Source organism: Pelecanus crispus, chromosome 8 (genome assembly GCF_030463565.1).
Source record: "Pelecanus crispus isolate bPelCri1 chromosome 8, bPelCri1.pri, whole genome shotgun sequence".
Lineage (NCBI taxonomy): Eukaryota > Metazoa > Chordata > Aves > Pelecaniformes > Pelecanidae > Pelecanus > Pelecanus crispus.
The window spans coordinates 43,199,267-43,226,164 of record NC_134650.1 but is presented as its reverse complement, the minus strand read 5'-3'; the positions used below and the strand labels follow the sequence as shown (position 1 = coordinate 43,226,164).

Genomic DNA, 26,898 nt, shown 5'->3' with positions numbered 1-26,898 from the left:
TTATACCATGAATAAAGTGACATTAGTACTAATCCTATTGAGACTTTTCCCGTGCTTTCCCTCAATTTTTCCTTGTACGTCAATAAAACTCCATCACCTTCTGTGAATTTATTTTGATTTACACCATTACGTTTGAAGAATCAGGATTATCTTCTCTATAGTATCTGACTAGCTTGTTACAATTTTACCTATTGTAACTAGACTGTTTATCACAGTTCTAAAATCTGATCCTTATAGCCCCATCTTGCAGACTGTCGGCAGTCAAATCCTGTGCATTTAAGTCATATTCACTGAGGATGTAGGAAAGCTTTACAGGTAGCACTAACATATTCTGCTCTTTTTTGTATTTAACAGATTCTGCTAAGAAAGAAGGCAGCTCCAAAACAAATATCCAAAAGACAAATGTAAGTATTATTTAAGGATCTTTCTTTAAAATTGAAATGCTTAGAAATTTTTCTTACCAGTAAAAGTGCTGCATAAGATATTGAAAAGAAGTATTTGTAGCATACTAGATTGTGGACTAGATTTTCTGTGCCCCGTGTAGTTTAACATAAAATCTACATCAAAAGTCTCTGAGACAAATGTGTTTACAGGCATTCAATCTACAATTCATAAAAGCCTGCAAGTAACAATTACAAGATTAGAGAAAACTAACTTTTCACAATGATTCAGTTTTGGAAGTTGAAATGTGCTTAGATGAATTTTAAAATTATCTACTTGACTAATGGAAACCTCTCTTTGAGGGCCTATCCTTCAAGCAGAGTTTAATATATTTTTATATTGCTTCTAAGTGTTTCCTCCTTCTGTATTGGAATGTTTAAGTTACTTTGCAAAGAAGAAATTTCCAGTTTATGTCAAACTGAGAAACTAATGATACGCCAATTGCTAGCAGCTGCACAAATTTAAATAATAAAATTGCCAGATATAATATTTTGTTATCATCTCAAAAGGTCTAGTTTTTAACTATAGCACTAGCAGACAGATGTCTGCTATAGGAGATGTGCTGCTTCACAAGAAGGCATCATGCTTTACAGATTGTCTGTAAGAATATATTGCATCAGATGAATATAAATCTAATTCAAAACTAAGTTTATCACAGTTTGTTCCACAGAAAGACAAATCATCAACCTCCCCCTTCTCTTTATCTGCAGCTGTAATGTATCCAATTCAGATAAAAAAGGAATGTACTAGAAGATGTACTAGAAGACAAATGATTGTCCAAGTGTTAAAAATCTTGGTCCAGAAGTGGGAAATTAATGGGAATTAGTTTCCTAAGTACCTGCCTTAGTTTGAAAAATGGGAGCTGGGCTCCTAAGCCACTTATGAATTTGGGAGTATTTTGCCCCACAATTTCTCTGTGCCATCTGCTTCTGTTCCCAGAGCTTCTACTTCCACACTACCACTGGTCAGGGAAAGATCATTTAAACTACAGATCTGCATGCAGTGATTTGGGGTCTAAACTTTCAGACCTTGTTCATTATAGAGAAGCAAGATACGTATGTGTTTATACCTGCTCCTGTCCTAACTGATACATTTACTTACTATTTAGGATCACAAAAGAAAAACCAAAATATATATTAAACCGAGTCGCCACGTGGGTCCTTTCACAACTGTTACGCTTGGCTGGCCAGACAACAACAATGATTCCAGTTTTCTCTGGTCCTGTGGTATGTGCACTTCCTGAACTTTTCCACCAACTTCTATTTGACGAGTAACAAACTCACTGCCATGTCAGATCAAGTGGTGAAAATCTGACTAAAGGATGGTTTCCTCTCTGGCTTTAAAGTTTGCCACTTCAGTGGTACCTGAAGAATGTCCTTCAACCTTACCCTGGTTTTAACACTGAACTAATTAAGGTATATAATATGGCATAGTACTCAGTTTTTGTCTTTTCCCAAAGGTGGCTACTCCTAGGCATCAATTTTTCAAGATCTGCCCGTCCTAAGCCCTCACCCTCATAGCCAAGAACTAATCTCAAGTGACTTACATAGTTAGGCATTTGCAAGATACATGTGTCTCAATAAAACAGCAATAATTATCATCAAATATGATGCAAAACCATTTATGGCTGAAAACTGGATTGAGATTCAGGGCAGCTGTGTTCTGTCCACATATTTATCCCTGGCCTCATACATTACTTTGAATAAGTCAGTCTGTACTCTGAACTCTGATTACCCGCTCTTTAAATCGGGTTCAGGAAACCTGTTTACTCTGTAAAGCTCTTTGAAACCTATGGCAGGAAAGTCCTTTATAAGAGACATGGGATGTTATGACGATTCTAATTATAAAGGTAATGTTTTGCAGGAGCTTGCTGGCCTGAGTGGAACAAATGCGTGCAGCAACAGATAATCCTGACCAACCAAACTGAGGTGCACATCCCACCTTCCTGCCTTCCTCCTCCAAAGTCAGCAGTGACTGTCAGGGTTACAGTCCGAAACCATGGCAATGAAGAGAGGCAGGATGAGCAATGTCTCTATGTGACTGCAAAACAAGAACTGCAACTAGAAATCAGGTCTGGTTTTAAACCATAGTGTTCACTGGTTAATATTATTACTACACAAACATAGTGCAAGACCACAGTTTTCAATAATAATGATAATAAAGTCATAAAGTACTTATTGTTGTAAATCTATTTATACCTTACCATCATAGGAATTACAGCCAAAATGGGTCTTGCTGCATTTTCCAGTCCACATTTCTGAACACAAACCTTTTATAAATTGAATAATATTCTTCCCAAAACCCTTTAGAGTTTTTGACCCCACTACATCCTTCCAATGTTGGAGATTTCCATATGCAAACCTCACTGAAACAATGGGAATAAAAGCCATAAGGTATGTCTGAAATTCCTACTAGACACCCAGATACACATTACTGCTTAAAAAACCCCTGTTCTTCAAGAGTCTAGTGCCTCATTAAAGAGCAGTGGCATTTCAATGTTCTCTTATATAATCATTTCAGGACCTTAAATAGAGGGAGGCTTCATGTGAGAGCCTGAATCAGTTTTGCAACGTAGTTTCTGGGTTCTGGGCCTCAGTCAAGTTGAAAACGGAGATGAAGGTTCCTAAACCTCTTGCTTTAAGTATTTTGTTATTTGTGAGTCATGTGTCACTTGTCTCATATTGCAGGGATTTTGCAGATTTTCATCAAACGAGATTAAAACAATCAACATCAAAGACATCTCATACAGTTACTACTTGTAACGGCCGTCTTAATTCCTTACAGGTGTGAGGCAAACTGCAAGCCAGTGAACGCTAGTGATGAAGTTGTTTTGAGTGTCTCTGGACAGAAGGACTCCCAGGCCATATATTACAACTGGTACTTAGATAACACGTTCCAAAGCAAGGTGAGAGCATCAGATTTGTCAGAAATACCGCACACACACAAATAAACATCCATCCTGAGGGAACATCTTGTGGCTTCAGAGTGATACTTTGCCAAATGGATGCTTTGGAAATAACAGTGAAGACCGAGACAAGGGGCTGCCAGGTTTGGGAGGGTTATCATGAAGGGCACCACTGCCACCCTGCTCCTGACAAATCACAACAGAAATCACAGCAAGGAGCCACTACTGTCATGTTTTCTTTGTCTGATTTTCCAGCCTACGCCCCTCCCTCTAGCCTGTGGCCTGACTGGTTTCCGGCAGAACTCTCTGAATTTGCTTCAAAGCAACACGTCCATGTTGAAAATGAACAGCTCCTTCTTGCAGACACAGGGAGAAGCTTTTCAGATTAAAGTGACAGGTAGGGGCAAGCAGGGTTTTTCAGACCTCTTTGAGACACTTTCTGCCATCATGACATCACACTGACGTTGTTACACACACGTAGCCTCTCGGACACCTAAGTTAAATCATTCCGCAAGCTGAGAGCTGTTACTTTGTATGTGGGTTCTTTAAAATAATTAAGAGCTAAGTTTGTTCTGGGCTGTTGTACAGCAGGACAAATTCAGTTATCTTACATCAGGCTGTTAATAACTTTGTTAAGGCCCATCGGAAATGAAGTTATGCTAAATACTTGATCAAATAATACAGATTTGCTTTATAATGCAAACGCTACCATGTTTGTAATAGTTCTTTTCCTCTTACGGCTTATTCAGTAGCGGGATTTCATTTCTGGTTAGGCTCACCCTGATGTTTCTGGTGCCTGAACAAACAGCATTGCTGCTAGAGTAGGCAAGATTAATGTCTGAAGATCAGTGCTGCCAGGGCATGATTGTTGCTGATGTTCTGCTCCCCCCGCTCCCAGCAATGACTCAGCGTGGCTACGGGGAGCAAACATACCTTGTCAGCACCGTGCCTCCGCCCGAGATCCCCAGCTGCGCCGTGTCTCCCAAGCAGGGATCAGTGCTCACCACGTTCACGGTCTCCTGCAGCGCTCCTTGCTTGGCGGATTCATGCCAATCCCATCGCAACAGGCAGCTGACATACTGCTTCTATCTGAAATCAAGTAAGTCCTGAGGTGAACTGCTTGGCTAACTGCTTCCCTGTGGTTCTAGCAAGCACTGTTGCTGTTGCTAGCAAGAGCAGAGGCACAACCTGCTTCTGCTCCCCAGGGAGACTAATACCCAGTCCATCGGGCCCGCACAGAGCAAGCCCACAGTCCCCTGTTCTTAGAGAACTGGAGGTGCCTGTGTGGTGAGGGTAGGTGACCCCTTCTTTCCTGTTTCAGATTCTCTCCTGCACTGTGGCCCGGATCCTGAACTCTTCCCTGTTTATCTTCCACTTGGAGAAGAGGAAAATAATTTCATTTTACATATGACAATTACCATTAGCAATAACTATGGCGATACCGTTCAAACTAATGCTTCAGTGAAGGTACACAGTAGCATTACTTTATTTCAAGATCTCTCAAGTTGATACCTAACCTGGGATTCACTTTTGGAGCTTCTTCCCATTTTATACTTATTACTTTGTTCTGATTGTGCCTTAATCACCACTTTTCTATCTAACAGAGACTATTCTCTGCGGACTCAAGGTAGTCAAAAGAATCTTCCACTGTCCTTTCTCTAGGATAGAAGTTTAAAAGAAGATCTATTTGGACACTGGGCAGCATAAGCTGTATTTAGTGAGTCTGGAGTTACTCTGTGTAGGCCCCAGAAAACTCCTGCTTCTGCCCCAGTAAGGAGATCCTCATCAGGCCACTAAAAATAAAATATTAAGAATGGGGAACACAAAATTTTCTGTCCCACTCTAGCTAGGCTGTCAATAAGATGATCATGGAAGCAGTTCGAAGATAGTTATAACAGTGTTAGCAACGTTAAGAGCATATCTGATTTCTTCATCAGGTTGGACACGCAGATGTGATTGATGGGAACCTGACCCTGCCGGCTATTGTATCTGAGAAGGCAAACACCATCCTAAAAGATGGGAACAACAGCATGAGTCTTTTCCAGCTGTACAAGTCAGTGACATCAGTCCTAAATCAGGAGACCCAAGAGGAAAGCTTTAACCTATCTTTACAGATGGACACACGAAAAGAGGTCAGCCGGACACTTGTTTTCTTGCAGCACAATGCAATATAGTGGACTCTTCATATTCTTTGACAGCTCTTAAGTAATAAAAAGCTCATATATCACCACCTGAAATCAATGGAGGTTTCAAGTTTCTAGTATCTGTCTCAGTGTTTGGCACAGGTTTCAGATATTTTTCACTATCTGCCCACATAAATAATTTGTTTTATTATCCATCAGTAGAAGAATTCATTCTCAGTTGTTATTGCATTCACTTAAACTAATTTGGATGTTTTTTTAAACTTATCAACCTGATTTTCCACAAGCAATTTAAATATTAATAAAATAGCCTCTCCTGCAGCAGAAATACCCTATCTAATTTCCCCAAAAAGTACTAGATGGCAGGTAATTTCAGTTTGTTCCTTTCAGCTACCAGCTTATGTTTCAGTTGTAAGCTTATATTTGTACAGTGCTTTGAGTGCCTCAGATGAAAAGATCTAGAGAAATGCAATGTATCCGTCAATTATGACTCATTATTTGAGTAACATCAATCATACATGGCTCTGCTTTCTCTGGAAGTGACATTTATACAGTAATTCACCTACATTAGTACAAATTCTCACAAGTAACTCTCCTTGCTATTAATGGATGTTAAGTGTATAAATTCTCTATGTTGGGAGGTAACATAAAACTCGTGATTATACAGTCACTAAGGCAAGTGGCAACTTGTCAGCAGACCTAATATCAGTTCAAATGATCCTTGTTGTGGAGTCTTACTCTACTGCATAATTTACAGCAAGCCTGGCTGTCAATATCCAGCACTACTTGCACAGTCCTAATTAGCATCTTATTCCTTTGCTTTTCCCAAGCTCCGAGGGCTGATGCTGACAACTCTCTCTGCTGTTAACGTAACGTCAGTGCAGACTGCTCTTAAGATGTCAGAAGTATTGAAAGAAATCACTTACAGGAGTGAAGAGCTGTCTGTCTCAGCACAGGTAAGGAGCAATTCATCTTGTATCTCCTCACACTAACAGTGTAGACTCTATTGCACCCCACTGCCCTTGGAAGAGTTTTGGTGCCTTTGGTTACCCGTACCTTACCCATTTTTTCAACTGTACCAGCAGGTGTATTTTGACCAGAAGGGAATACGTTTTCCTGTTTAGAGTAAGCAAATTTGGACTCACAGACGTTGTCTCAGCAACCACTACAATCTAGGCTATGACCGTGTGGCCAGCTACATTTTATGATACATCTTTAAGATGGAAACTTTAACTTTTAGTCAGAGGCATGTTAGGATGTGTATTTTATCTTGCAAAGCACTCTTACAATCCTGAAGAAAAACTGCCCAGGTGGGTTTTTCTAGAATTGCCCAGATCTATTGGTCCCTGATGCACACACTGTCACAAAATGCACGTAGGCAAGCTGTCAGTGAGGCAGGAACACGACAGCACCCAGAGGAACTGAGCTCAAACTTTCAGATTGGCCTCACAAAAGTATTTCTTGAATCTTATCTGGCAACATGACATTATTAGTAGATGATGCTATCTATGCATAAGGAGTGAGCACATGGGAGGACAGAACAAACTGTTACTGGGGAAGTTTCCCAAATACGCTGGCAATAAAAAGAGCTGTGCTGATTTCTGATGTATTATACAGTTGCAGCCAGACAATGGCTTGGGAGCATTTCAGCAGTATGTGGTTAACTTGGCAAGACAAGAACATAGCTCAGATTCAGCACTCACCCTACAGTAAGGCTGCTAAGCATTTGCAGACTGCAGGAACGGATATGTCCAGGCTTGCAATGAATTTGCTTGGCTGCCTCACCATCCTGGGCTAAAAGCTGGCCAGCACTTTCACAGTCACAAAGTAATCGCTGGCTGCACTCGGGCACAAAACAAAAATTGTAAAACTCATTCTCCTTCAGCACTTAGCACAGCACAAGGCCAAAGCTATTACTTGCTGGTAATCCAACAGGGTTTGTAGAAACTAAGATTGAAATGCACGTGCACTTGACAATATGGTGGTATTTTTTGGACACACCACCCAAAGTATAACCTAATTTACTACATTACTGTGCATCTAAACTGTATCCTCGCCCAGTGTTTGACAGACAAGCTTCCTTCAGATGTTATTCATCTTTTTTTACGGATTAAATCTGTAGAAGCAGGCTGCATTTTTCGGGTCTGTATTACACGTTAGTATACTATCTAGTCTATCATCTTTACTGGCGTTTGAGGTATTACCCCAGAACAAATAATTATAGTAAGAACAGTGTTAGCCACAAATAGTCCCATGAGATTACTTATGTTGCAATATCCAGCAAATGACACAAGTATCACTTCTGTCATTTGTAGTACCGACACATAGAAACTTTTCCCCTTGTTTCCCATGCAGGTGGAAGCTAGCAACACTCTAAAAGACGTCAGTGCTTCCTTACTCACTGTAAACGCAGAGGACAGCAGAGATGATCAGAATTTAAAAGATGCAGCCAACTATCTATTTAATGCAGTGAGCAATGTCCTTAAAGCTTCTGCAGAAATCAGAGCTACGAACACTTCAGTGCCAGAGGCAGAACAGGTAATTTTGGTTTGGTCCAGTTTGTAGTGGACTGTGTGTGAACCTCTGCTTGCTTTGGAAGGTTTTCAAGAGTTCTGCTGCCTCTCATATTTTTGGCATCGGGTAGGGTTCATTATGACACCATGATGGACTTGAATATCAAAGGAAACTTCTCCCCAGTTAGACCTGTTGGACTGAAGAGTCTACTAACGAAGATGATAGAAGCCTCTTAAGATTTATTACATTTAAAGCTGAGCAGGACAGAGTACTGGAGAACACAGCGTCAGTGTGCAACCTCTGATGGATGGCAAGCACACAGAGATTTTTTTCAGATTTGATTCTACCCCCTCCTTTTGTCCCATATTTTAAGGAAGCCACAGGTATTCTTCATGACTGGCTCCACTACTTCAAAGCTGGAATCAACTCTGCTTGCTGCTTACACTTTTTCAGAAAGCCCGCTCTGATTTTCTGTTCAGAATTATGCAACATGTTTATTTTGTCCTAGCCTTTCCTACCTATATGTGAATTGTCACAGTCGCCTTTGTGTGCTTCCTGGGCTGAACATACTTTAACTTTCATCACTGCAAGGGAATAGGGCATGAAATAAACTGAGAGAAAAGGTTATGAACTATTCGAACTCCCCCAGGATAACACATTAATAACACACAATTAATATGTAATTAGGTCTTGCTTTTGCAAGTAACTAAACACTAAAGCTAAAGGGCATTAGTGTACAGAAGTGCAGGAATACATTGCATTAAATTGTGTCATGTTTGTAGTGCTTCAAATTTCAATGTGTAGAAGTTATAAATAATACAATACAAAAGTAAAAGCTGTAAGATATATTTGCTGTCTGCAATGTTTTAATGAGAATTACAGAAATTGCTGATTAGAATAACTTTCTCTGTGATTAAGAAGCACATCACCAAGTTTGCCAGCTTTATAAGACAGTGAAAATTAGTATTGTTCCTAAAAGGAAGTAAATGCAAATAATGTGCATCTTGATGATTATGGGGAGCTTTGTTGCAAGTTTCCTCTAATCCTTTGTCAGAGTTCAGTGTCGCACCAGCTCCTGAATACAGTTGAAAATCTACAGAGTGCCCTTCTGTTTGGGAAAGAACCGGATGATGAACCAACAGTCCTTACCACTCCTTCTGCCACAATGTACATACACAGGTAACAGTAACAGGACGTCCCACCTAGGCTCCTGAGAGTTAATCAAATTTGCCCCAAACATTCATGACATTGTCCTTAAATGGAACCACCCAACTAAATATTGTAGCATAATAACAACTTCAACAGTGCAGTGAGGCTGTCATTACTAGCTGATAGTAAGAACAGCTTGGACTCCAATTAGCTTCAATAGAGCCACCTTAGAAATTCTCATGCCGTGTCTTCTTTGACCAGTGGAGAATTTACCACTATTTCCTGGATGAGGCAGTAGCTGCTCACCTTTGAAATTATGTGGAAAACTCATGTCATGCCAGTTAAGGGTTTTTTTTTCTCCTTTTCCAAGCTGCCAGTAATGACATGTAATATAGAATTGTAACCAGCTTGGCAGAAGCAACTATAAGCATAAGGAGCCTGACAAGCATTCTCCATTCCCTGTAATCATCCCTAAAAAAACCCTGAGAGCCTGGTTTTCATCCACATTTAACTGTGCATTCAAATCAAGAGCTTGTTCACACAGAAACCCGGTATGTCTTTCACATAAGTACACCTAGTTGGGTACAACTTCCTATCCAGATATACCAATTCCCCCCTTTTTTGATGATTCTATGGTAGTGTTACATGGAGTACTACATCAGGGACAGATAATGTACAAAGTATTTACTGGTAGAATTAGAAATAGTTTTCCAACTAAGTTATACTCATGAAGTGAGAAAGTTTTTTCTCTAGATATGAAGTCCATGCTATTGATGTTTTTTTCGGTGGTTTGTTTTGTTTTTCTTCCCCCCCCCGTTTCTTTTTATTCTGTTTTGCTTGTGTCCAACCCTAACTGGACAGATTACAAACAGAAAACATGGATGGCACATCCATTAATATCACCAGTTCCAGCTCTGCCAGCTTTACTCTCCCACCTGCTTCCTCTCTCAGTGTTTCAGGAGTTGATGATGAAACAGTGGACATACGGGCAAGTAAACAGCTTTTATCTGACTCAGTCTGATATACAACTTACATTTTTGGTCTAGCGGTTTTAGAATCTTTTCTCCTTTTACAATGAATACACAAGCACACAAGTCATCCCTCCTGTCGTGCCAAGAAAATAATTTGAAATAGTTTTGGTCGAAGAAGCCTTCACTTATCTTAATTGCATGAGGTTGGTTCAGCAAGCTAAGGAGGACTGAAAGCTTAAATTCCCCATCCCATCAGCCCCTCACATACACTCCTGATTCATACTTGCATGGCTAGAGAATGCAATGGAATGAATCAATACCTATAAATCTATTTGCTGTTTGTTTGCACTTAATGCTCTGAGGAGGATGCAACAGCTCGGAGTCCATATCACCATTAAAACTAACCTGCAGCAGTCCTGCTTCATCCCAGCTAGACATAAACTAGTTTGAGGAACTCATCCTGCAGAAGACAAGAGGCCTGCGAATGTCCTGATGATAACACATCTCTCATCTGAATTAGGATATGGTGGTTTTTTCCCTCAGAACAATAGATGGCATATTATTGTAATATTTTTATAACTTTTCTAAAGGGCTTGACACTTTCAGGAAACCCCTACAATAACTGCAAAATATGCAGGTGTTTTTCATTGTGTCTCATTGGACTGATGTCTCTAACATACTCTTTTGTGCACTGCTATGATAGTAGAAACAGACTTCTGTTCGTAATTCCAAGAGGGGTGCCACAGCCTAGCTTTGGTGCGGTTACTTTGAAAGAGGCTTACGCAATTGTATTTTGATATCTGGTGTCTAAAAGGCAAAAGGGTTAAAACAAACAGAAACAACAAACATTGTTGCACACGCATCGCATTTCAGAATCAAAATCACTTTCAAGGTTTGTGTTTGACCTACCTTAGAGATAAGGCAGCTTGTTATTTAAATCTGGATGCAAGCTTCTTTTAAGTCGAGTACTGTTTGGGTCTGAGCTCAAGATTTCACTATTCAGCAATTTAGAGTGTGAACGTCACGAAATATTGACAATAGCTCAAAACTGATTGATAATGTCTTGCTAATAGATGGTGAGCTTTGCCGTGAATCCCTTTTTCTCCAGTGATGCTAGTTTTGACATCAGTGGAACAGTGGGAGGTCTAAGTCTTACTGGTCTGGATGGTTTGAGCATACCAGTCAGCAATCTCAAAGAAAACATTGAGGTAAACCCACTGTTTCCTAGCCTTCTTCCTCTTTTTCCATTTTTTCTTTCTCCGCTAACGAACTGTTGTTTGAGTTGTCATCTTCTGCGGTGACTGCAAACGGTGGTAGTGTTCGTTACATTACGTAATGGGATCATGGTGCCCGCATTTGTGATGGAGGGATTTGTGTCATGTGAAGAACGAGTAACAAATATTTCTGCCTTTCTTAAAGAAGAGGTATCTTATTCTTCATTTAATGTGAGAATGCTAATGGTTGTGGAGAAAGACTCCAGATTACAGTCATCCCGAAACACAATGTAATGTCTGATTTCATCAGCCAACAACTGTATGTTCGTATCGCCACTGTTTGGGCTGCCTAGCCCATGTATGAGCTGACCTCTAAATCGTTCATATATGCACTTCATGTAGCCAACGTTTCAGTTACAATCCCAGCTCTTTGTTCAGAAATGCCCCAAGGATCACAGACTTTGTGATGAGTTTACATAGGTTTCAAATGAACTTCTCAGAGGTTAGCTGACACTATCAAGAAAATGACTTTGAAGCCAATATTTTTGCTGGCCATGCTTTCCCTATGTTATGAAGAAAGATTATCTAGCATGTGGCTATACTGTGCTTATAGATAATAGAAGCAAAATGCTTTGCTGTATTTAAAGCTGTGTCTTTCTGTTTAAAAACAGATAATCTTACCAAGGCTTTCAGCAACTCAGGAAGATAAGATTCTGTTGAATCTGGCTAATTTTAGCACTTTCCAAGTCAATATCACCTCAGAAAACACATCTATAGTGATCCACCTGGAATCTGAACATGACATTCCACTAATACTCTACTTAGGGTACGGTTATCGTCCAAATGGAACTAACTATGATATGAAAAATCACCTGCTCTGTAAGAAAACAACTGGAGGTAAGACAATGTGTAAGTGACCCATGAACTTGTGCATTCTGGGCTTATGTAACCAAAAGACTTTCTCCATCCATAGCAAGTTAAGGGCAGTCAGTACGGGGAGTGCTCATCCACAACTTTACAGCACATGCATATTTGCACAATGAGGCTTGACGATGAGGTCAGATGTCTAACTGGAAAGAAACCTCTCAAAGGAGTTTCAATTTGTCATGCTTCAGGGTTCCGATCTCTGGTATACAGTGTTCACTAACAGGAGCAAAGAGTGGGATGCTTTGAACAATGAGTTGCTAAGAATGATTTCGTATCTATTTCTTCAGTTTGTTTATTTGATTATAAGCAATACAGCTACATACTTCTGAATCAGCATTTCTCTATATATATTGAAACTAAAATATTTGTGTTCAAGGTGAGACAAATACCTGGGTTCTTAGCCCAGAAGAACTCATTTTTGGAGAGGGAACCTACTATTTCATGGTTTTACAAGATACGGGAATAGATTCCACAGTCTATGAGAGGCTAACTATAGCTGTCACTTGCTTCGCATCCCGCTGTGTGTTTTGGGATGAGCACCAGGGCAACTGGAACAGCTACGGATGTCATGTAAGTAGAGAGAAATGAAACAATGTTTATATTATATACTTCAAAGCCAGCCCTTATAACCACCATCTTGTAGTAAAATGATAGCATTGAACTCACACTCAAAGAAGATCATCCTGAGATGTTTTATAAACTCAAGTTTAGTCATACCAGACTAAGCTTCAAATGACATTTTCATTTCAATTTCTTGAGATGAACTTCTATATAAGAAGAAATGGAAGCATTCTGACAAGGCTGTGTTATATTATAATGTCTGTTTCTGGCTAGACATTAGAATGAATATGCCTTATTGGAACTTGAACAATTCTTTTCTGTATAGCAGCTCTCCACACTAACTTACCAATCTCAGCACTGCCTTTTCATTTGCTTGGTAAGTTATCTAATACTTTGAAGCCATATGTTTTATTAGGAAATTTTTCTGGTTTTCAGGTAGGACCAAAAACAAATCCTAGAAGCACACAGTGCCTCTGCAACCATCTGACCTTCTTTGGAAGCTCGTTCTTCGTCATACCCAATGCCATAGATGTTAGCAAAACTGCACAGTTATTTGGCACATTTGTGGACAACCCTGTGGTGGTGACAACTGTAGGATGCATCTTTCTGATATATGTGCTTGTAGTTATTTGGGCTCGAAGGAAAGACATCCAGGATGATGCCAAAGTAAGTCTTCAGCTAATAAAGACTGAATGTATTCAGGCCAATTCCCACTTTGCCTAGCCTGTTTTAATAGGAAGTCTTCAACCAATCCTACTCCCTTCCCTGTAACTCTCTGTTTACTGGTAAGTACGTGCGTTGTTCTCAAGATGACAAATTCCTATCCACAGGTTTAAGGAATCCATACTTAGAGAACAGCTAACACACTGCTTCTATTGTGTCACTCTGCAGGTGAAAATCACAGTACTGGAAGACAATGACCCCTTTGCTCAGTATCGTTATCTTGTGACAGTCTTTACAGGACACCGCCGAGGGGCAGCCACAACCTCCCAGGTATCAATGGCACTGTGCCATAAGACAGTTTATGCACTCCTTTAGAGAACTGGATGAGTAATGGAGCACCTGAGGCTATTAAACAGGACAGCTCAAATGCAACGTCTAAGCCACAAAGTCCCTTAGATTTGATGAAAGCAGGAAGAGTATGCCAGAGGAATAATCATACATAGGATCGAGATTTGCAAGTCTTCATTTTGCCATCTTATTCTCCAGGTGACTCTCACCCTCTATGGACTGGAAGGAGAGAGTGAGCCACACCATCTAACTGATCCTGATACACCAGTCTTTGAACGTGGAGGAGTGGATATTTTCCTACTCTGTACCTTATTCCCTCTTGGGGAACTGCAGAGTATTAGATTGTGGCATGATAATTCAGGGGACAGTCCATCCTGGTAAGTGGAGACCTGGAGATCCTGGGAAGTAAAGATTCACAAATATTTTTTTATAATGATTAACAGTTTTCCTTTTTTAGCACTTGAAAGTTGTCCTTTCTACAGTTCTAGAAAGGAAAGAAGTGTTAGTTTCTCATTTTTGCAGATGAATAGATCAAATCGTAATCTAAACCGCAGGACCAGGAGAGCTTCCCATATCCTGTGTCCAGTACAGGATGGGATTTGTGAAAAAACCTTACAGTTTAGACACAAGCTAAGAAGCCGAAGGCCAGAGTTTGTCCTCCATAGTCCTGTTGAGTCCTGAATTTCGTACCACTCAGTTACATGTGAATGTGCCCTGTATGTTCTTCCGACAGGTATGTGAATCGAGTATTGGTGCATGATCTGGCATGGGATCAGAAATGGTACTTCCTCTGTAACTCCTGGCTAGCCGTTGATATTGGAGAATGTGTCCTAGATAAAGTGTTCCCTGTAGCTACAGAACAGGACATGAAGCAGTTCAGGTACCTTCTATGTTATGGACTTTTTACTCTTGATAGCAATCAGTCTAGAAAAGCAAGTATGCAAAAAAAGATCAAACTCCTAGACAAAAATGAAAACAATGGAGGTCCTTCCATTGCCCTCAAAGGAAAAGAGGAAGGATGGTTAAGTAAGCCTAACCGTTACCCTAGCGGTAATAGCACACTGGAAATATTGGTGTTTAAAGAAGGATAGCCTGACAAGACCTACAGAAACACAAGCAACTTCTCTTATGTGTAATTTCCCTAACAATTTGTATAGAAACAGCTCACGATTAGCTTTCCCTCCATGGTGTGGCCAGAAGGAAAGGACATAAGTAGCTATGACCATTCCATGCAAATCAAGCCGTGACATTTTTCTCATAGTTATTATTTCTTCTGATAGTGCCTAGAAGCATGAACAGGTCAGGACCCTGAACTACAGCTTTATTCTTCCCTCTCCTTTCTAAGTATCCATTTGATCTCCCTCTCCTCCTTCCCAGCAATCTGTTTTTCATGAAGACCTCCAAGGGTTTCCAGGACGGGCACATCTGGTACTCAGTTTTCAGCCGCTCCCCACGAAGCTCCTTCACACGAGCCCAGCGCGTGTCGTGCTGCTTCTCACTGCTTCTCTGCACCATGCTGACCAGCATCATGTTCTGGGGAGTGCCAAAGGACCCAGCTGAGCAGAAAATGGATTTGGGTAACAATCCTCATCATTGCTTGGGCAGGGAAATAGGGAGACAGCAGAATCTAGAAGCAGAACAGCTGAACAAAGGGGCTTTTTCACAAGAGAGAGATCTGGTGGTTCCTGGGGTTATTTTTACTCCTCCCCTCTGTTTGATCTTGACAGGTAAGATCGAGTTCACATGGCAGGAAGTGATGATTGGCTTTGAGAGCTCCCTCCTCATGTTCCCCATCAACCTGCTCATTGTGCAGATCTTCAGGAACATACGATCCCGGCCAGCCATGCAGGGGAGAGAGAAGAAGCCGGGAAAGAATGGTCGAGTGTCCCCAAGCCTACCTCCCACCCCACAGGTCACCCAGGCCGTCTCACTCACTCCAGAGGCTGTGATAAAGGCAAGTCCCTGTGGCTGCTCCCCAGCGAGTCCTGCACTGCCCTCTGCTGCCATCCACCACCCGGCCTCCCCAGTTCACCAGCAGAAATCATCCCCGTCAGGTGCCCTTCAGCTTGTCTGCAGCGAAAAGCCAGTTACGCACTGGTGCAAAGCACTCATTTACCCATCTACATGGAATCCTCGACTTCATTAAGATCTGCCCGTGTACATCCCAGCCCCTGCACAATTATTATGTGCGGCCAAAATCACCGTGTTCAGGGGTTAAAGCAAACATGAAGCAAGACAGTGAAGATAACAGGTATCATAGACCCCGTTTGTCTCAGCTTAGATCCTCAGGCAGGTAAGCTGTATTTTTGAATCCTGAAAGCTCTCTTGCTGAACTCATTGAAGTCCACCTGTCACATGCAGCACCGTAGGATATGCTATGCTTATCCATTCTGGAGATGGCAGCAATTGGTGCAGCTCCCAGCCAGTGGTGCCTTCAGATCACATCGGCTTAAGTCACTGCAGCCAGAGTCACTGCTGTGTTGCTGCTGTCTTTTCTAGGATATAAGAAGAATTGCCAACTCACTCTTTAAAGCCCTGAAGACTCCATCTCCCACTTCAGTATCAGATCTTGGAAAATCAACTAACATCAACACGCTTTTAGCATTGGTTGAGGACATCATTTGCCAGCAGAACCGAACTGGGCAAGAGTTTTATGACGACAGCAGAAAGAAGAATGACCCTGTAATTGTCACATTAGGTGCTATGGATGTACAAGGTAAACAACACAACGTGACATGCCTACTGAAACCTTTGTAGTGAAAATGATGGTAATGCTGGATGTGATGACCCAAGCTCTTCTTACATTCTGACTCAAAGGCAATTACAGAATCACAGAATAGTTGAGGTTGGAAGGGATCTCTGGAGATTGTCTAGTCCATCACCCTGCTGAGAGCAGGGTCAGCTGGAGCAGCTTGCCCAGGATCACGTCCAGTCAGATGTTGAGTATCTCCAAGGATGGAGACTCCACAAATTCTCTGAGCAAGCTGTTCCAGTGTCCAGCCACCCTTACAACACAGTTTTTCCTTATGTTGACAGAATTTCCCATGTTTTAGTTTGTGCCCATTGCCTCTTGTCCTTTCACTGCACACCAGTGAGCACCCAGCTGAGTAAAGACACTGTGAAATTTCTATTTCTTATGCTGTAGAATTAAATGTTAGCTACCAGCCTGGCTTGGGAGCAGGATCAGTATCTAAGAGCATGAAGACTCACAAACATCAGTTGTTTCACAGTTTCGTCCTGTCCTTTTTCTCCTTCTTGGCCTTGTGCTGTTGTTCCTTTCAGTCTGACTTTTAACTTACGCATTCATTTATTTTCAATTAAATGATAATATATGAGTGAACAATCCCACTGATTTCATTAAGACTTGCATTTGGCTTTTCCAATCAGTGTACCAAGCTACTAATTGCATAGGTAAACTATGAACAAATTAGCACTTGATCTTATCTGACTTCTCTACTAAGGTTTTAGGACCTCTGTCTTACTAAGTTGCCTCCTGGCAACTATTCCAGTCCATTCCAGCAGAAAAGCATTAAAGCTGTAGTACTAAAGTTGCTTTTACGTGTCCCTTCCAATGTTGCTCTTCACTTTGCCACATTCATAAGCTTGAGCTCCAGTTCTGCTAACCTTTGTACTGAACAGTGTTTTAATCTAGGGATAGTTATGCTGATTTTCTTTAAAAAAAAAAAAAAATTCTTTACCTGCAGAAAAAACAAGAAGTCCAACTCCAGAGAAGGAACTATGTGAGCGACTGAAATACAGTGATTACAATCGCTGCTTGTACATGCAACTCCAGCAGGTCGAGATGGAGCTGGAATTACTGGGGCCCCATAAATTTCAGATGCCTCAGAGTTACACACAAGCTGTTCGTCAGGTTCAGCACATGAAGAACCTCCTGGAGAACCGGATCTGCTCATCAGCATCCACCAGTGAAAGGTAGCCTAGTTCTCATCTCATTCTCAGAATAAGTAAATTCAGGTCGTGAATTCAAATCTGGTCAGGATAATGGAGCCCAAATAATTACTGCTTAATATGAGCTAGATAACCATTATTACAGCTGTAGAAACATGTTTTATTGTTATACTATTGTAGGAGCAACAAAGAAATTTCAATGCACTGCAAACTGCACACAAAAGCAATAATGAGAGATCATCACTCTTTGTCATTTTTGCCTCCAAAACTGAATGTTACAATACAGTGCCACATGACAGTAAAGGGCCGAGATAATCACCGAGCTCCAAAGTCTCAGATGTCTCTTAAAATGTATGGATAAAGAAAAATTAATAAGCAGACAAGAATATTTCAGTGAAATATGATAATTAAGTTGGAAGTATTGAAAACAATACCACTAATTATCTCCCTGGCCTTTATGGCGATCACAAGAGATGTATCCAGCAGCTAAAATGCACACATGGCTTTATTTGTCAATATTTCTACTGGAGGTTCAATTATGCGTGAACTGAGGAGTAAATAAGCCCATCATATTTGTTTTGATTTTAGTTGATCTCTGCACACTTCCTCATATTTTTACTCACTGTGCTTTTTGCTATCCATATATCCTATATAACCGCATTAGTTAAAAGAATTTAGAATATTTTGATTGAGATTTTAAATCATAAGATGTGGCCTGCCCCCACTGAACCCAAAGACTGTGATTTTGGCTTCTGTTCCACTGCAGACTGACTTTTTTCTCTTCTGATCGACTCTCCAGGTGGTCCCTAACTCCAAGCTTCTCTGGTGATGGCAAGAAAAGTTCTTCTTCCAAAGGGCTGCCCTGGTGGTTTGTGTTCATTGCTTGGTTCCTTGTTGCAGCCACCAGTGGTGTGTCTGGGTTCTTTACCATGCTCTACGGGCTGCATTACGGCAAGGAGAACTCCATTAAGTGGCTGATCTCCATGGCCATCTCCTTCTTGGAAAGTCTTTTCATCACACAGCCCCTAAAGGTGAGATCCTCGGAAACACAACCACTGGCCAATATGAACTCATTCTACTATCATTTCAGGAAGACAATGTAAAGTGTTCTAAAGAACCACAGGATTTAACATGTAAAATGAGACATCTTTGCCCTTAAAACAAGAGCTGGCAGGTAGTTTACAGAGTTCTGTTGTCTTTTGTTGACATGAAGTCCATTGGTTTCATCTCCATTAGTTTGTTTTGTCAGAGTTTAATAGGTGATGAGGTTTCTGACCAGCAAAGATGTGTCATCTGGCAAAATCAGTTTAGCTGGATGGACCCCAGCACTGTGCACTGTTCTCTTGTTTATGAGCTTCAGCTGCAGGAGTTCAACAAAGCCAAAGCACAGTTGTTCTCCTGCAGTCCCTGGATTCAAAGGGACCCAGGTCAAAGCCTGAGCTGCTTTATATGGAATGAGCATATGGTGAGTCTATAGCTAATTCTTTCCAGGTGCTGGGATTTGCTGCTTTTTTTGCTCTCGTTCTGAAGAAGGTGGAACATGAGGATGAAGAAAACACAGCTATTGATGGGCCTTTATCTGCACCAGGTAACTGTCTGTAAAGTGAGAAATTATTAAAGTAAGTGAAGCGTTCTCCAAGTGTTTGGAGTGCTTTATGCACAAATATGTGATTCAGCTCAACTGAGAACTTCACTGGTTATCTTTATATACCTGATCTTAGCTGACAAGGTTAGCAGAAATCACTAAATCCACAGGTGCTATGACTATGTGCCTGGCCATTAGCATTCCCAAGATCAAGGTGGAAGTGGAAATAAACCAAAATAACTGATTTTGTGCCAGCTGGAGAAAGTACAAAAAACAGTGTATGTTTAGGTTGGATAAATCTTGCAGAACGCTTAATGAAAGAGACCGCAAGATCAAAAAGATAAAAAAGAAGAAATCTGGATCAAAAGAATAATACTTCCTTGTTTATCTTTTTCTGTATGTTTTTACCTCTGCAAATATAAATACGTGCACAATCTCCCCTAGCCCTATTGTAAGATTTCCCCTGTTACTGGAGGGTCTGCTTGCAGCCAGGATACTGTTATTTGACCCCTGCCTTCCCTCCATCTATGTCAGGAAAAAAAGAAGTATTCTCCTATATTGAGTCGTACTAGATCAAGAGTTGCACAAGTGGATGGCAAATCACTTTTCAGTCCATCAACATTCAAGGAACATCTAGAAAAGAAAATAGTAAAATGCGGCAAACCGACTGACGCCACTATAATAAAAATTAATGAATCAGCGCTATTAGTATGCAGTAACCACGCTTAAATAGTTCAGCTCTCACATCAGACATACGAAAGATCAGATATACCAGGAGGCTTGTTTTAGCTCTGTGCAGACATCTCAGTATTCATCGCGTGGCTTGCAACAAAACCTGTAACTATTCCAAAACCTAGTGACAGTAAACACATGACCCAAGTGCAAAATGCACTCTGGATTGGTAGATCTTTATCTGACAAGCATACCTAAAACTCAAGTTCTCTCTCAAGGAAATTTCCTACCTCCTTTAAGTCTTATGATATGAGAGTCCTCAGTATACATCATTTTCCACAACCACAATTATCTGTATTACTCCCATAAAACAAATAGTAGCTTATGCAATCATAATTGTGTCTAAAAAAAGCTGATAGCAGCAGACAGGAGTCGTCCTCCCTGATCGGTCTCAGGCTCTGAATACATCACCTTCCGAGATGCTCAGCCTAGGGAGAGAGACCTGGCCTGTACCCGGGCCTAACCCTAATACGCTGTGTTTGTGAGCTCCTGCCTTCCCCACTGTCTGCCTTACTATACTAATTGTTAAAATCACATCCCGTGTTCCTAAGTGAAAACATTAAATAGAAATGTTTCCTTATAATGTCCAAAGAAACAAAAAGCAGGACATAGACAATCTGTTGACTAATTGCAGGATTTACTGCTCTCACTCACAGGTGATTCAAATCCTCTCTTTGGAGCCCGAAGGGACAGTAGAAGCAATATTTACCGGCCACCTCCTGCAGCTGATGTGGAGAAAATGAAAATCAGCTGCATGAAGGAGCAGAAGGCATTTGCCCTCATCAGAGAAATCCTGGGTATTATCCCTGTGTAGATGATCTTGTTTTATTCAGTAGTATTCATCAGTATTTTTACATCAGTGAAAATATTGTTCTCTTGGCTGAAAAGGTTTTGGCGTATCTTTAGCTTTCTGCCAGCCATTACAGTGTAGAGACAGGCTGTTCAGTGGCTGTTGGAGCTGCAAGGAGGCGGGAATGTCAGCTGGAGATAAAAGCTGGATTTTGTGGTAAAGAAACATATTACAGACACATGAGAGGTTAAAGAAAAGTTAGAAGGGGTAGGAGGAGGAGGTCAACAGTGAAATGAAGTTGAAATCAAAAGAGCAGATGGAGGCCATCTTTCTAAAAGCAGACAGATAATGGTTTACACCCCAGTTTTATTTCCTCTAAAAACAATGGAAAAAATTACCTCAAATTCACTTGGAACAAAGTTAGACTACTCATTTTATTTAGAGCTGTCACTGCTATTGGTGTTCAGCCAGCCTTCCCACTTAATTTACTGACCGCTAATGTTGGATGGGGGGATGTTTAAACATGGGGGATGTTTAAATGGGGGATGTTTAAAGTGCTGCACATCGAAGCAGCTTGGGTCAATTCCTTCGCACGGGTCAGTCAGGGCCTAGCAAAGCATCTCCTTAACCTGGCAAGTGAGGGCAGCAGTAACCATGCATGCAACCTGTTTTGAACAGCAGTGTTAATTCTGAGCTCACATGTGCTGTCTCTTCTTGTTTTTTCCAGCCTATCTGGGGTTTCTATGGATGCTGTTACTGGTTGCCTATGGGCAGAGAGATCCCAATTCCTACTACTTAAACAAGCACATTGAGAACAGTTTTACAGATGGATTCCAAGATGTCTACAGTTATCGGGATTTTTTCACGTGGGCAAACACTACCTTAGTCAAAAATCTTTACGGATCATATAAAGGTGCAGAGTCACATTGTTTCACTTCAGCCTTCCAGATTCTGAAACATTCTCTTTTATACATCTCCCTAACTTGCACACGCTATTTGACTGGAGAAAGAGAATTTGAGTGCATAAGACTGGTGTGGATTCTTATGATATGAGTACTAGCGGATAACAAAAACCCCATGGCCTGACCCCAAGTTTAATGTGCCCTGATATTTTCCTTATCTTTAATAGAACCCACAGGTTCAGCACTGTATTTTTACATTTTTCACATTTTACATTACTTATTCCAGCTATTCAGATGTATGCCTCAGTTTTACCCGTTTCTTTCCATAATACAAAACCCAGAATGGCAGATAGGTGGCACTATAAAGCTTTTCCTCAGGAGAGCTCTGTGTGCATCATGACTTAGGTCAATGTGAAGGCTAATTACGCAGTATCACCATGTTTCTACCTGGCCACATCCAGCACAAAATATGACCCATTTTCCAGCTCACACTTAAGAGTAAATACTGAAATACGTTAGCAGAGTTGTTCATTGGACATGACAGGCACTGGCCAACTGTGGCGAAGTGAACACTGCATACAGCCACTCTGCTGTGTGACCCGAAGCAAGTCACTTTTCTCCTCCAGGCCTCAGTTTCCTTCTGTATAAAATACAGATAGGCAGTGATACTGAACTCTGTTATCTATGGATGTTATCTAAGAACTCAGTTCAAATCAACATGAAGGCTTAATTTTCATGACTATTTTGCTTACAGTGTTTTTTTGAAAAGAATCTATAGAAAAATATTAATGCATCAGTGAATCATAAATGAGATGAAGAAATATTAGCAGTACTTCTGTCATATTGCCAGTGCTGCTCTTTTCCATCTCCCGTTTAGGATTCATTACAGATGGCAATTCCAAGCTGGTGGGTAGCGCTCGAATTCGCCAAGTAAGAGTGAAAGGAGACACCTGCCCTATTTCTCCCAAATTCCAGCGTGTGATTCAGGAATGCCACGCTCCATATTCCCTACAAACAGAAGATACATCAGATTATGGGGAACACTGGAATACTTCGGTCTTCGATAACTCCTCTGACTTGAGCTCAGCATGGCAGTATCAGAGTCAGTCCAAACTGAGGGGGCAGCCCACCTGGGGCAAACTGGGCGTCTACAGGGGAGGGGGATACGTGATCCACCTGGGAACTGATCCTAAGAATGCCTCCAGGTACCACCTGTATTCTTGTAATTTACAGTGTACCTGCTGTAGCGCCAACGATGCTCTTTATCCTATTTAAGATTCATTTCAGATTGCATCCTGAGTTTTCCTGCTAGGCATTGTGCTGGATATTGTAGGTATTACTGCGGTGCCATCATTGTAGTTTATGTTCCTATCGTCTCGCTCCATGCTAGGAAACAACCAGGATCCAAAATTAGAACCCTTTTCTCCTAACTTACATGCATGGATTCCAGATTTACATAGCTGCAGAAATACATAATGCTGAAAAACTAGTAAAACTATCCTATCGATGTATTAATCCAGTGTTGGATCTAGTCTAGCCTTTAACTTCTAAAATACTGAATTTTCTAAGGGGATGTCAATAGGTGTGAGAAAATAGTTTAGCCTAAATCTCGTTATGTTAATCTTATGTTAGCTTGTTACTATGCTTGAACTATGATATCTTTGCCTCTTTCCATATCATAGTAAGATCTGTGAAGCTTCTTTATCTCTCTTTAGTGTTTATACTCCCTAGATACTTGCAGCCAATTTTGTAGCTGCCTTAAAAGAGGAGAATCAGTGAAATTGTACTGAAAGTAATCTCCTGTGTGTGAATATGAATAGTAACAGGGAATACATTTTAAAGTGAAATAATAGAAAATGAGGCCTTGAAACCCAGGACTCAAAAAGAATTTGGCAGATAAGGGACCCAAGATAAATGAGCAGGAAAAAATATCCCACAGCGTGGAAATCCAAACTTACAGATAACATACATGTTGTCAGAGATATCCATATCTGCACAGGAACCTATATGAGGTAAATGATCAGATACCTGAGGCATCTCAGGTTTAGCACTGGCCAATATCTGGTATCTGCTTCTCCAGAGGAGCCAAAAAGAAACGTACCACCTAGACTAACAGTACAAATATCCCCTATCTCCAGACTTGACAGACCAGGCGTCCTCTTGAACACCTTACCTCTGGTTTACCCTTTCTCTATGATAATATCCAAAGACTCCTATCCTCCATGTGATACTGTCTCTCTCCTGTATGAGTTAGATCACTGGCTATACATTTTTTGGCAGAATTCTCCAGTACCTTTTCAACAACGTCTGGCTAGACACCTTCACAAGAGCAGCGTTTGTTGAATTTACAGTCTACAATGCCAATGTGAACCTGTTCTGCATTATAAGCCTGATGTTTGAAACCAATGCTTTAGGTGAGAACCTCTTTTAAGTTACGCATTTCTGAAGACAGCAAGCAACGCACCTACGGAGTGCAGATTTTCATACTGTCAATGTTTACCTAGTTCTTGATTCAGTACACAGAAGTGTTTTGATAAATCTAGTAATGACAGAATCAATGCAAAGTTTATAAACCATTTAGGAAATATGTAGCATCACAGTAATACAGATCATAATGGAATATCTTATGTTTGTTTATGCTGTGGTCTTCAGCTGATGAAGAAAACACGGTACTGAAACTTAATCTCCAGAATTTATACAAAAGGAACAAGAAAAATGATGTTTCCTAATCATTTCAGCTGATCAGTACAATATTAAGATAAAAGGTACAAATAACAGAGTCTGTCTTTTTTGTTCCAGAAGATTTCTAATATATAGCTGTGTAATCATATAATACATAATCTGGATACAATAAAGAAAATAGTGAAACTAGATTCTGGTTTGAAGACCACAGAAAAACATTTTATCTGAGCAGTAGCCTCCCACAGGTCTGTCCCAGTATTGGAAAATGCTCAAACCAGACCACAAAGCCGAGCTCATTTTCTTTTTAGAATGAGATTCAGATTCACGTCTCCAGGTCCTCCTGCTACATTTCTGCATTTGTAGCCCAATCCAAACTCAGCCCTGCTGGGATCAGTATCATACTATCACACAAGAGAGCACTAGCACTCTAAAAGCCATCGACTGCCTGAAAGTCCTATTTGAGGAAAACTTCAAAGAACCCTTATAAGGCTACTCACATAATCAAACATAAATCTTAGTTTGAAAGCTGGATTCAGTCTCACATTGGTGTGAATGCAAGTACAGAAGTCTTAGTGGTGAACTAAATCGTTTGAATGAAAACAGAATGATGTAATTATTAGAGCACTGAGGTGAACATTGTTTGTCTTTTAGGGGCCTTCTTCACGAGCGCAGAGCTGCAAAGTGTCCGGCTTTACCCGTACACCAACAGTCTCCACATCTTCGTGGTTGCAGCAGAAGTAATTTATTTCCTCTTTATTGTGTACTACATGATAGTACAGGTGAGACCCAATGGAAAGCTCGGCTGACAGCATCAGCTTGTGTCTGGTTTTGATTTCACTTACAAAAACTTTAGGACTGTACTTGATTTCACTAGTGCTGCAGCTGACTTGCACCAATGGAAGATACTGTATCTGTATTAAATAATAGGAAGGAGACACTTTATTTGGCTGGAATGCTTCTTTTGAGAAAGATACTGAGAAATTAGCACAAGATGTGATTTTATCGATGTCCAGTAGTCTGCTTTATTGCAGAGGGGATAGCCCTAATCTTTAGAGGTGCATTGTATGATATGGAGTCACGAGACTGAAACAGTAGAACTCTTTTCACAGGGAAAACTGATGAAGACTCTGAAATGGAGATACTTCCACAGCAAGTGGCATCTCCTGGAGATGGCCATTATATTGATTAGCTGGAGTGCCCTGTCAGTGTTTGTGAAGCGGACAATCCTTGGGACCCGAGACATCAGCTACTACCAGGAACACAAAGAGGAGTAAGTACTAATGCTAGTTAGGGCACCCTTTGTCAGTGCTACTTATGCAGAAACAGATCTATTTTTCCTCTCCCCAGACAGCAGCTTGTCTGTGCTAGGTAATGCTACCCTACACAGCTATATTCACGAAGCATGTAAGTATTTCGGGGCTTAGATGTGTGTCAGCAATAGGATTTTCTTCTGATGTTGCTCCAATAAAATCCAGCAGACTTGGGCACCAAGTTCCCTAGCCTAGCTGCTAGTTCCCTATCTGCATCACCCTCTTCTGAATCAGCAAGCCTTTCTGCTGCAGGACGTCCATCCAGATAGTACATAATCTGCCTCTTTCTTTGTTGTAAAAAGCCATCAGTTAGAGGACAATAATGGCTTATTTTATACAGAATGGAAAATTATAACATCTGTTAAAAAAAGGTTGCACAGGAAAGAGGTCATAGAATCACAGGGTAATTTAGGAAGGAAAGGACCTCTGGAGCTCTCTGCTCCACCCTCCTGCTTTGGGGTTAGATCAGGCTGCTCCGGGCCTTGTTTGGTTGAATTTTGAGTACCTCCAAGAACAGAGTTTCCACAGCCTCCCTTGGACCCCTGCTCCAGTGCTGAACCACTCTCACTGTGGGAGAGAAAAAGAAGAGTTTTTTTCACATCCAGCTGGAATTTCTCTTGCTGCAACTTGTGGCTGTTGTCTCTTGTCCTTTCATTGTGCGCCTCCAGGACGTGTCTCCCTACACCCTCTCTATAACCACCGACTAGGTGGTCGGAGACAGCAGTTAGAGGCCTCCTTAGCTTTCTTTTCTCCAGGCTGAACAAACCCAGCTCCCACATCCTTCTCTCATATGTGCTGTACCCTGACTCCCAGCCATCCCAGTGGCCTTTCACTGGGCTCAATGTCCTCCTTCCACTGGGGAGCCCAAAACTGGACTCAGTGTTCCAGATGCGACCTCACAAGTGCTGAATGAGGGGAAAGAACAAACACTTCCTTTAACCTGACAGCTACATTCTTGCTACTACAGCATGCATATATCATATAGGTATATGTCTTGTGCTGTATTAGCATACATACTTCATAAAAGCTTTTTGTGGTCACCTCTGTTGCAAACAAAATCATAAGTACGAACAATGTGCTACCCTTATAAATGGTAAATACAAGTATTATTGAGTTTTTTTCTGCTAACATTAAGACTTGACTCAACTCAGTCA

At 41.0% G+C, this 26,898-nt stretch overlaps 1 protein-coding gene across 1 annotated transcript in view; it reads left to right on the top strand.

The window, feature by feature from the left end:
• Nucleotides 1-26,898, top strand: part of PKD1L3 (polycystin 1 like 3, transient receptor potential channel interacting) — a 41,204-nt gene that overhangs the window by 9,896 nt on the left and 4,410 nt on the right. The window contains exons 9-39 of the mRNA XM_075715931.1: nt 355-404; nt 1,550-1,667; nt 2,305-2,512; nt 3,226-3,346; nt 3,602-3,743; nt 4,245-4,445; nt 4,668-4,813; nt 5,284-5,478; nt 6,318-6,443; nt 7,843-8,025; nt 9,056-9,180; nt 10,012-10,138; nt 11,195-11,329; nt 12,007-12,232; nt 12,639-12,832; nt 13,259-13,489; nt 13,715-13,816; nt 14,033-14,211; nt 14,568-14,714; nt 15,212-15,411; nt 15,562-15,788; nt 16,334-16,550; nt 17,539-17,767; nt 18,543-18,774; nt 19,235-19,331; nt 20,717-20,857; nt 21,578-21,763; nt 22,630-22,957; nt 24,033-24,166; nt 25,086-25,213; nt 25,544-25,704. Coding sequence (XP_075572046.1) covers nt 355-404; nt 1,550-1,667; nt 2,305-2,512; nt 3,226-3,346; nt 3,602-3,743; nt 4,245-4,445; nt 4,668-4,813; nt 5,284-5,478; nt 6,318-6,443; nt 7,843-8,025; nt 9,056-9,180; nt 10,012-10,138; nt 11,195-11,329; nt 12,007-12,232; nt 12,639-12,832; nt 13,259-13,489; nt 13,715-13,816; nt 14,033-14,211; nt 14,568-14,714; nt 15,212-15,411; nt 15,562-15,788; nt 16,334-16,550; nt 17,539-17,767; nt 18,543-18,774; nt 19,235-19,331; nt 20,717-20,857; nt 21,578-21,763; nt 22,630-22,957; nt 24,033-24,166; nt 25,086-25,213; nt 25,544-25,704 — 5,236 coding nt within the window. The remainder of the gene's footprint in view (nt 1-354; nt 405-1,549; nt 1,668-2,304; nt 2,513-3,225; nt 3,347-3,601; nt 3,744-4,244; nt 4,446-4,667; nt 4,814-5,283; nt 5,479-6,317; nt 6,444-7,842; nt 8,026-9,055; nt 9,181-10,011; nt 10,139-11,194; nt 11,330-12,006; nt 12,233-12,638; nt 12,833-13,258; nt 13,490-13,714; nt 13,817-14,032; nt 14,212-14,567; nt 14,715-15,211; nt 15,412-15,561; nt 15,789-16,333; nt 16,551-17,538; nt 17,768-18,542; nt 18,775-19,234; nt 19,332-20,716; nt 20,858-21,577; nt 21,764-22,629; nt 22,958-24,032; nt 24,167-25,085; nt 25,214-25,543; nt 25,705-26,898) is intronic.